The 10,493-nt window shown below is 56.6% G+C and overlaps 2 protein-coding genes across 2 annotated transcripts; both read right to left on the bottom strand.

The window, feature by feature from the left end:
- Positions 1 to 240: 240 nt before the first annotated feature.
- Positions 241 to 3,520, bottom strand: ZACN (zinc activated ion channel). The gene is given in 11 exon segments (XM_065897784.1): positions 241 to 431; positions 875 to 1,038; positions 1,143 to 1,348; positions 1,480 to 1,604; positions 2,379 to 2,548; positions 2,811 to 2,883; positions 2,886 to 2,901; positions 3,053 to 3,080; positions 3,082 to 3,095; positions 3,243 to 3,365; positions 3,431 to 3,520. Coding segments are annotated over 11 exon segments (1,200 nt in total).
- A 1,223-nt stretch (positions 3,521 to 4,743) lies between these two features.
- On the bottom strand, positions 4,744 to 7,207 carry GALR2 (galanin receptor 2). The gene is made up of 2 exons (XM_065897067.1): positions 6,840 to 7,207; positions 4,744 to 5,569 (listed from the first exon to the last, which is right to left on the bottom strand). The coding sequence occupies exons 1-2, from the start codon at positions 7,205 to 7,207 to the stop codon at positions 4,744 to 4,746; spliced, it is 1,194 nt and encodes a 397-aa protein (XP_065753139.1).
- Positions 7,208 to 10,493: the final 3,286 nt, after the last annotated feature.

Here is a 10,493-nt window from a genome sequence, read left to right as displayed (position 1 = left end):
CGCCTACTTTGACAAGAGTGAACAGCTGAGCTCAGCGAAGGCAGACCCCTGAGGCGCCCTTGCACTGGGATGATGGGTTTATTCCACACCCCTTGCCTGCATGCTAACAGAAGGGAGAGCTCAGGGTGGCCTGGGGTCCTCCAGGCTTAGGGAAGAGAACCGATCTCCCTCCCCCCTCTTTCCTGAGACCCTGTCACAGCCCAACTCCTCAGGTCTGTAGCCCCAGGCCCTGCCTGCCCCTTACAGCCTGGGCCACCCGCCGTGGGGTGCAGCCTCACCAGGGGCTGGGTCCGACTTGCATGTCGCCCACGTCCAGAGCACAGCGAAGATGAACTGGCTACACAGCACCCCTGCCACGTACACCAGGAAGAAGATGTGGTCAGCAGCTTCAGTGCAGCTCCTCCTGGACCCCTTTACTCCTCTGGAGGCCTCTGTGTGGGGAGAGGCAGGAAAAGGAGGTGTACTTCAGGGCTCACCTGACATGCACGCTCTCCAGGAGCAGAAGGGTGAATCCCAGGAGGTGCCAGTCTGTATTTCTCCCTTTGTTAGAGTCACAGCTAATGAATGTTTGGGTCTGGCCCATTCTAGGTCATCTTGAGTTGAAAAAACATCCCACAAGAGAGGCTCTGCAAGGCAGAGGGTTATCCCAGGGAGTCTGAAGTCACCCGGGCCTTTAGGGAGGCTAACCCTGCTCCCTGCTCCAGACCTGCTGCTTCCAAGGGCAGCCGTGGTGGAACCCAGGGACAGTGGAGCCAGCAGAGTGGATGCAGGAACCTCTAAACAGCCTGGTAACCCGCAACCCCAGCCCACCAGCTCTGCCCCTAGGCCTCTTTCCTCAGCAGCCCCCAAGGAACGGGCCCCAGGCCCTGCCCACCTTCAGGATCGGGCCCTGGGTTCCCACAGTCGTGCCGCTCCCCGCTCAGGACTGGGCCGGGGCTGCTCTCAGCCCTGAGGTTGCTGCGGGCCAGCAGCACGGACAGCAGCACGGCCTCCGTGGTGCTGAAGAGCAGCGGCAGCAGGGCAGTGATGTAGTGAACCGGGGAGGTGGGCAGGGAGGGGGCGACAGCAGGTGCGGGCAGAATGAGGTGGGCCCAGCACAAGGTGGTCCTGCCCCCGGCCAGGCGAGGGTGTGGGCCTTACTGAGCAGCGGGTTGCAGGAGGAGAAGCTGGGCAGGGCCTGAACCAGGGAGGAGTGGAAGACGAGGTAGCCCAGCAGCAGGGTCACCTTGTAGGCAACGCGCGCCGTCCGGAGAGGCAGCAGCACCCCGCACAGGTCAGCCAACAGCAGTGCCTCCCCGGGTACCAAGAGCGCTATGATGGCCTTTAGCGCTGTGTTCTGCAGGCGCAACTGGAAGGAAGAAGGTCGGGACTTTCCAGTGGGGGTTGCGCAGGGGTGGGCGGTAGAAGGGTGGTGTCACGGCCTCTGGCTGTGCATCCTCGATGCCCCCATCAGCCCTCGGCAGCCACCTCCCAACTCACCGTCACCTGGAAGCAGGGCACCAGCTGCTGGGATGGGACTTGGGTTTTCAAATCCTGAACTACGTATTCCCTCTTGACACTCACCATCTCATTCACCACACGGGCCTGGAACTCCAGCTCCATCACTGAAGGGGTGGGGGTGAGAACAGAGAACTAGAAATACCCCTGCCCCCGCATCTCTCTTGGGAGTAGGGGCAGGGACAAGCTGGAGCCCAGGGATGCTGGAGCCCTGTGTTGGTTGCTGGGGGCAGACTTGGAAACTGGTCTGTACAAGGGCTTTCCAGACTGGATTTTGCAAGACCCCAAGTTTTCTCCAGTTAGAAGAAGGGCCTTATCAGATTCACAGGTGAATTTTCATTGTAAAAATAAATGCACCACTTCATGGAGGGGGACATGGTCACAGACTCATTCACCAGTATATCATCTCACACCTGAAATAATTAGGATTCATGGGGCGGCAGCTGTGGTATTTCCCAGAGGGGAGGGATGCAGGGAAGGATGGGACTTCGCCGCCGAGCTGGACGTCACCTGCCGAGCTTGTGGGATATTCACTGGGTGGCTACACCTTCGGGATGTTTCCAGGAATGAGCCTGCAGCAGCCTGAGCCTCTGGGCTTGACACAAGTGTGCAGTTCCGCCCTGGCTGCTGGGGGCATTGCTCTGGGGTAGCTGATGGGGGAGAAGAGAAGACTGGAGGGGGGCTTGGCCTAGAGCAGGGGAGGACTAGGAGGTGGGGCTGCTGTTTGAGTGGGAGGTGCCCGGTGAAAGCAGAAGGATCAGCTCCCCTAAGCCTGGGCGTGGACTGCTGTGAACACAGGCCCGGGACCCCTGTGTCAGGTGTTCGCTGGAGGCCAGAGGCTCCCCTCTCCCCTCACCTCCCAGCTCCTGTCCTGTCAGCACCAGTGTTGCCAAAAGCGAAGAAGCTGAGGCTGCAGTCGCTCTGGTCCCTGGGGAAGTGGAAAAGCTCAAAGTCACAGTTGGTCTCCGTGGTGAGGGCCAGGTAGAGCTCGATGTGGCCATCCCGGTCCACTCGGGCCTGTGGGCTCTGGCCCTGCCAGTTCACCCAGAGCCTGCAGAGGGAAAGGTACCACAGCCAGTGGCCCAGCTCCTCCTCCGAAGGGGGAGGAGGGGGAGACCCCAGCATATGCCCAGCTGCCATCCACTGCTCTCGGGGTTCCGGAAGGGGCACCATAAGGCATGGGAGTTGTGCCAGTGGTCTGGCAGGGCCACCAGGAGGGGGATATTCACTAAGAGGACCTCCGGGCCCCAGATGGGGAATAGCAAGGGCTATGCCCGCCTAGTTCCTGAGACGAGAACCCCCGCCTCACTTACACTTCCCGGATAGTGAGTCCTGGTGTCCAGAGAGAGTCCCGGGGCAGCGTGACTCTGCCCTGCCGGTGGCCAGGCGAGTGTCCAGCCAGGACTAGGGACACAAGGATGCTACTAAGGCTGCCACTCTCCGTATACATGTGCCCCTGGGCTCGGCAGGTTGATGAAGGCCAGTACTTCTGTGCTGGGCTTACAGAGGTCTCCCTTCCTCAACCCCTGCCCCCACACTGGTGGTGGGTGCTCACCAGCCGAAGCAGCATCGTGGAGGACACTGTACCGCAGGATGTCCTGGGGGAGGGGGGCAGCAGGTCACCTCGGGGGTGGGTACTATGTGACAAGAAGGAAGGAGGCCCCAGCACTCACTAGGCTGAGTCCTGTCCCATTCCTAGCTCAGCGCTTGGGCCCCCGAGTCCTCCACAGCCTGAGGACACTTACCACGTTAAACACGTTTGACACAAACACCTGCACGTCCACGAGCAGGGGCGCGCTTCCGTTCGGAATCTGGATGGTTTCCTGAACCTCCTGGGGTTGAGTTGAGGTTGAAGAAGGATGGCCAGTCTGAGGGATGGAGATCGAGGTCACCCAGTGCCCTGGGGCCCAAATCCCAAAGCTCAAGACCCTACGCTTTCTACCTGCCAACCGCTGACACGCTGGAGCCACAGTGGGGTTCTGAGCCTGAGGAAGGTGAGATGGATCAGGAGCCGCAGGGCCATGAGCAGCAGCGCCAAGCTACGACCTCCACTTCAGTCACTTCTCTGCGCGACTGGGCAGTTGGTTGGAGGCAGCTGTTCTGCGCACCAACCCTGGAGCCTTGGACTTGGCACACCCCCACCCCAGGTTCAGCAAACACCCGAAGACAAAGCTCAGGACCGAGCCCCGCCCACCTAGCACCTGCCTATATGCTTCCCGGTCCTGCTCCATTTCCACCACCTGGAACCAATCATCACACTCAAGACCCATCAAGCAGACCAGGGAAGCGTGGGACCCCTGCCCAAACACACACAGACTTCTCTCTGACACTGTCCTTCCAATCTGGCCAGGTGCAGCCTCTGTTTCCACAGCAGGCTAAATACCCAGACCTTTACCAAAGTGCTCTGTGCTCAAAGACCTGAAGTGGGCACACCCTTGGGTTATCCTGCCTCTCCTCAAACACTGAACTAATTTCATGTAAAAAGCTTGGCTCAAGAACTGCGGGAGTGGGGCAAACCTGGGGACAGGTAGAGGCTAGCTCCTGACCAAAGCTCGGGGGCATTTTTGTTCGGGGCGGGATTCTCAGCCTGCCCCGGTCCAGCAGTGCCTTAGAATCGCTGCTGTGCGCCCCAGAGCAGGACTGACGGGTGTGCGGGTGACTTTCCTGGCCTGAGGATAAACCAAGCCCTTGGAGACCAGATCCCAGATAGCTGCAGTGAAGGAAGGAAACCCAAAGGCTGAAGGTGGGTAGGCACTGCTCTGGCTGGCATGACTCCAAGGGACCCCAGGGAGCTGGGAACAGGCAAGGACTCGCCACCCGCAGGCGCACGAACGCTACTAGGAACACACATAGTGTCCAAGTCTGTCATCGACCGGTTTATCGAGCGCGCTTAAACACTCAGCCCGCCTTTGTCGCGCTCACCGGCGGCTGCTGGTTCCCCGATCTATATACACCTGGCGCTTCCGCATGGCCACGTGCAAAGAGCCTTCGGTCGTCCCGCGCTCCCCAGCCTCAGTTAGGGATTTCTACGCGGACTTTAACTCTGCCGCCTTCGGTGCGGGCCGCCCTCTTTCCTTGTAACTAAGCAGGGCACCCTGCCCTCGTTTATCCGGATCTCCCCTGTGAAGTCGTAGAGCCTCGCGAGATATGCGGAGACACGGCGCGCCAATGCACGTGGAATGGATTGCGTGTTTTATTAACAGATGAAACTCCCTCCACGATCCCCCGACCTCTGACTCCAATCTTTCAACACCCAAGTGTACTCCTTAAGTGCCTTCGGGTCACATTAACTGTCAAGATGGCTTTGGGAGCCTTTTGGTCCCGCCAGGACAGGCTGGGAACCGAGCTCGAGGACTGGCAGCTAAGAGGCGCCGGCGCAGGAGCAGAGGGCCCGGCTGCCTCGCTCACGTGCGTTACGTCGGTGGACTTGCGCTCCAGCATGCTGCCGTTGTGGGTGCCCTGGGCCGCGACGCACACGCGGCCGGAGGCTCTGCGCGGGGCGCGGCGCAACAGGCCCGCGCAGATCTTGCGGAAGCCCTTGCGGAAGTGCTTGGAGACGAGAGCGTAGACGATAGGATTGACGCAGGAGTTGGAGTAGGAGACAAGGTGCGAGAGGATACGCAGCGCGTAGGTAGCGCTCGTAAGGGGGAAGCGGCCGAACCACACGCAGAGGATAAGCGCGTGGTGAGGCGTCCAACAGAGGCAGAAGAGCGCGGCCACGATGATGCTCATACGCGTCAACTTGCGCTTGGCGCGCCGGGCGCCCGAGCCGGCGGCCACCGGGTCGACGGCGCGCCAGAGGTAGCGCAGGGTGCGCGCGTAGGTCAGGCCGAGCACCAGCACGGGCAGCAGGTAGCTGAAGACAAAGGTGCAGAGGTCCATGGCGCGGCGGCGAGGCGCGCTGCACGCCGGGTGGCACACGGTCAGGTTGGCTAACCGTGACTGGCGGTAGTAACTCAGGTACGGCCCGGAAAAGAGCAGCGACAGCCCCCAGATGAGCCCGATGGCCGCCAGGGCGTTGCGAGGCGTGTGCAGCTCGCGGGGGTGCAGCGGGTAGCGGATGGCCAGATACCTGCGGGTCAGGCCAGAAAGGGAGACGTCTGGTGTGCCGGCGGATTCGCGGAGGCAGGGCCGGACCCCTCCACCTCGAGCCCCACGCTCACTGTCGAGGAATGTCTCTAGCGCACGGTAATACCGCACAAGCCCGGAGGGCGACACAGAGCATCCCGGACACCCTCAGCTGTGCCTACATGTGGGGCGGGACCCGGCAGCAGGAAAGGCCACTCATCTGCTCTTCCTGAGACTACGACTACAATCGGATTCCACCCGGGAGGGCACCCCGAAGATTAAACCGACTTTGGGGCTCCGGCAGGCTGTGATTACTCACCAGTGACGGTGACCGGAGAGGTAGGACCCAGGCGCCTTGAAGCCCTAGGAGACAGCCTGGAGACACTGTCAGGCAAGGTACCGCGAGGGAATTCTTTAGGGAAGCCGAAGCTCTATGGGTCCCATCAGTGCTCTCTTCTTGGAACCAACACACTTGGCATTCAGTGGAACTGGGAGGTATATGGGGAATGTGGCCTCACCTCGCTGCCTGTCCAGGGAAGGTTGGGAGGACGTGGGGACGGAGGGGGCCAGGGAGATACCAGGATTCCCTCCCTAGGAATCCCCCAGGTGTCCTTTCAAGCTTCAGCTTCCAGGGGGACCCTTGGGCCCGCTCCTCTCCTGCCCTTCCCCCCGGGCCTGTTGATCAGGTTGTGGGACCGAGCTAGGGAGCTTCGGGCATGCTTGCTCGGAGTTTGGCATGGGCCCTCACGAAGGACCCAAATTCTGCAGTCCGCACCAGAGTCGGCTGTGCAGAACAAACTGTGGCTTGGAGGCCAGCGAGGTGGAGGCGCCCGAGTTTGACGCCAGGAGACAGGCCAATGGCTTCACGCACAGGATTACTGGATGGGCAACTCTGAGCAAATCACTTACAAACTCGGTTTGGTCTGTAAATTGGGCACAGTAATCCCTCCCATCCCAGCCTCCCAGGGGCGTTGAGCTTCAGAGGAGACCCATCCCGGGGAAAAACGCTTTGCACCCAGAAACGTTGTGCTTTGTCAGATGCCAGTGGCACTGGAGAGCTGAGGTCTCCAGCCTGAAGCCCCTGAGGATGCACCTAACAGAGAGACACGGAGGTCTCCCATTCTTATTCTTCTTTTTCCTCTTACACGCCTGCTTGTCTTTCACTCCTTCCTGCTTCCCTTGCCTTCCTAGCGTTCTTTCCTACTTTCTACACATCCCTCCTTGACCCTCAAGTCCAGCCCCCTTCTCCAGCCACAGCCTGCCTGCCAGCTCACCTGTCCAGGGAGACGGCAGCCAGTGTGAAGCTGCTGGCATGCATGGTGAGGAAGATGAGGAAGTGCACCGCCTTGCAGAGCAGCGAGCCGAACACCCAGTCGTCCAGGGTGTAGATGGTGGCCTGGAAGGGCACGCAGCACAAGATGAAACACAAGTCGGCCACGCCCAGGTTGAGGATGAACAGGTTAGTGGTGCTGACCGCCTGGCCACCATGAAGCAGCACGGCCAGCACCAGTGAGTTGCCTATGGTGCCCACGTGGAAGATGAGCGCAAAGAGCATGGGCACGATGACCGCCTCAGGCTGCCAGCTACCCCGGCCGCCCGCCTCGTTCGTGTCCTCGGTGTCCAGGCCACCCGAGCCATTCATAGTGCCGCCGCACCGGGGCTGCCCCGACTTCTGCAGCCGTCTGCGTCCTGGCGAGCGCTCAGCTCCGGCGGCTTCAGCCGCTGCAGCGCCCGGAGCGACTCGGCGGAGCTGCGGGCGGAGTGAGTCTCGCTGAGGCTGGGGCAGGAGAAGCGGGTGCGCTGGGGACAGGGGAAGGAGCGAGCAGCCGAAGGGTGGGGTGTTCCCCCTGGCGGCCGGCCGCGCTGGGGGAAGGGCTGTCCAGTGGCCTCGGCGCGCCCTTGGGGCGGAGGGCCGTGCCAGTGTCTGTTCCCCGGCCCTCCGGCGTCGTCGGCGCGCTCCAGCCTCCGACTCCGGGCTGTGCCGGGCTGAGCAGCGAACCGACCTCCGGGGCAGACGCCGGAGCGGTGGAGGGACCGCCTGCCGGGAGCGCTCGCCCGCTACCCCGTGCGCCTCGGCACTTCCCTGCAGCCTGGCGGGCGCGCCAGACCTCCTGGGGCAGGCTGGGGGGCGTCCTCGAGAGAGTTCCAGGTGGCCCGTAAAGCGTGGGGTGGGAGTGATGAAGGGCGGAGGCGGATGGGAGTGCTGCCGTTTTCCAGAACTGCAGAGTGGGACGGCCCTGCCGTGTGCCCCACGCCTCTTCCCACTTCTAATTCCCAGGAACAGCGGTGGGGATGGTGGAAGGATTTCATTCCCTTCTCTCCCTCACTGAGCGTCTCCCCCTCCAATTCAGTCCGGTAAAAATTTATTGAGCATCTGCTGTGTGTCAGGCTCTGTTCCTGGCGCCGTGGCTCGGTTTCCTCAATATTACAATATGGGCTAATAACGCCTTCTCAGAGGGCTCTGGTGAGAATGGAATGAGATGTGTGTGAGAGACCTGAGGCCAGCTGGTAGAATCTGGAAGAATCCAACTCTTCTTCTTTTTCTCCTTACCCTATTCAGATATCCAACAAGGGGAAACTTAAAGGAAATACAAAACAGCAGAGGACCATGCATCAGGAGCATTTTCCTAGATAGCCAGGAGGGTGTTTAGGTTGCAAAAAAACCACTTAAATATTTGTTTCTGATTTTGACATACTAGGCATCAAACTTCTGTGACCCAGAATCGTCACTGTTTCTATATAATTTTAAAACTGGGTTTGAACATCACTACCTTCTGTAGCTTGACCTCTGCTTCTCCTTTCCTTGCCCTGTTCCCTTGAGTCCTAGTCAAAAACATTCTTTTTCCACTTTCCCCTCCAGGATCTCAGCCTCAGGAGCCCAGCTACCTGCTCCTCTTGGTAAGGAAACCTTATTCACAGCTCTGCCCTGCCTGCTTATTCACTGAATAGGAAGATAATAACCATTCATGTTTCTGAGATGCTTGCCATTCATTTATTGAACACACATTTATAAAGCACCTACTCCTTTCCAGGCACTGTTCTAGGTCCTTGGGATTTACCAGTGAGCTCTACAAAGATCAAGGCCCTTCATGAGCTTCCTTTCTAGCAGGGAAGAGACAAATATAACACTCAAGTTATTAATCCATTACAAGGTAAGTACTTGCAGGAAAAGTAAATCACGGTGAGGGATTTGGGAGTACTGGAGTGGTGGTGATGGTGCAATTTTAAATGGGGTGGTCAAGCAGACCTCATTAGGAAGGTGACATTTGAGCAAAGAGTTGAAGGAGCTAGCCTATCAGATAGACAAGGGAAGTGCATTCCAGATAGAACAGCCAGTGCAAAGGCCCTAAAGCAGGAGTGTGCCCGTGTCCCTAAGCAAGGAGGGTGGTATGGCTTGAGCTGAATGAACAAGAAGGAGATTGGCACGAGAGAAGGTGAGAGACATAGCATGTAGGACTTTTTTCCATTGCAAGGAAGTCTTCTAGTCTGACTAAAAAGAGGAGCCATTGCAGACTTTTGACTAGAGGACTAACATCATCTGACTTGCTTTTTTAAAAAAAGCTTTATTGAAATATAATGCACATACCATACAATTTACCCACATAAAATGTTCATTTGTTTCTTAGTATATTCACAGAGTTATGCAACCATCACCACAATCAATTTTAGGATGTTTTTGTTCCTGCCTCCCACCCCTAGCCCTACACAACCACTCTTTGTCTCTGTAGATTTGCCTATTCTGGACATTTTATATAAATGGAATCATACAATATGTGGCCTTCTGTGTATACCTTCTTTCACTTAGCCTAATGATTTCAAGATTCATCGACAATGTAGCATGTATCAGTACTTCATTCCTTTTTATGGAATTCATCGACAATGTAGCATGTATCAGCACTTCATTCCTTTTTATGGCCAAATAATATGCCATTGTATGATAATCACATTTTTTTTTGATAATCACATTTTGTTTATCAAATTCATTTGTTGATAGACATTTGGGAGACTTACTTTTTTTTTTTTTTTTTTTTTTTTGCGGTACGCGGGCCTCTCACTGTTGTGACCTCTCCCGCTGTGGAGCACAGGCTCCGGACGCACAGGCTCAGCGGCCATGGCTCATGGGCCCAGCCGCTCCGCGGCATGTGGGATCTTCCCGGACCGAGGCACGAACCCATGTCCCCTGCATCGGCAGACGGACTCTCAACCACTGCGCCACCAGGGAAGCCCGGAGACTTACTTTTTTAAAAATTATTTTTAATTTTTGGTAAAATATACAAAACACAGTTTGCCACCTTAAACATTTTAAGTGTATAGTTCAGTAGTGTTAAGTATATTCACATGGGTGTGCAACCAATCTTGAGAACTTTTTGATCTTGCAAAACTGACAGCCTATACCCATTAAACAATAACTCTCCATTTCCCCTGCCTTTAGCCCCCAGCAACCAATCATTCTACTTTCTATGAATTTGACTACACTAGATACCTTATATTAGTGGAATCATACCATATCTTTTCATAACTGGCTTACTTAGCACAATATTTCCAAGCTTCAATCATGTTGTAGCATGTGTCAGAATTTCCTTCCCTTTTAAGGCTGAATAATATTCCATTGTATGGACAGACCATATTTTGCTCATCCCTGAGGGCCGCTGGGTTGCTTCCATCTCTTGGCTATTGTGAATAATGCTACTATAAACATGGGTGTACAAATAACTCTTCAAGACCCTGCTTTCAATCCTTTGGATATATACCCAGAATGAAATTGCTGGATCATATGGCAATTCTTTTGTCTTCCACTGTGGATGTACCATTTTATATTTGCACCAAAAGTGCACCAAGGTTACAACTTCTCCACATCCTCGCCGATACATGTTATTTTCTGTTATTATTATCCTTTTAATAGTAGCCACCTTAATGGGTGTGAGGTG

This window comes from Phocoena phocoena, chromosome 19, assembly GCF_963924675.1.
Source record: "Phocoena phocoena chromosome 19, mPhoPho1.1, whole genome shotgun sequence".
NCBI lineage: Eukaryota > Metazoa > Chordata > Mammalia > Artiodactyla > Phocoenidae > Phocoena > Phocoena phocoena.
Note: the sequence above shows the minus strand (reverse complement) of the source record. Positions and strands in the feature narration are given on the sequence as shown.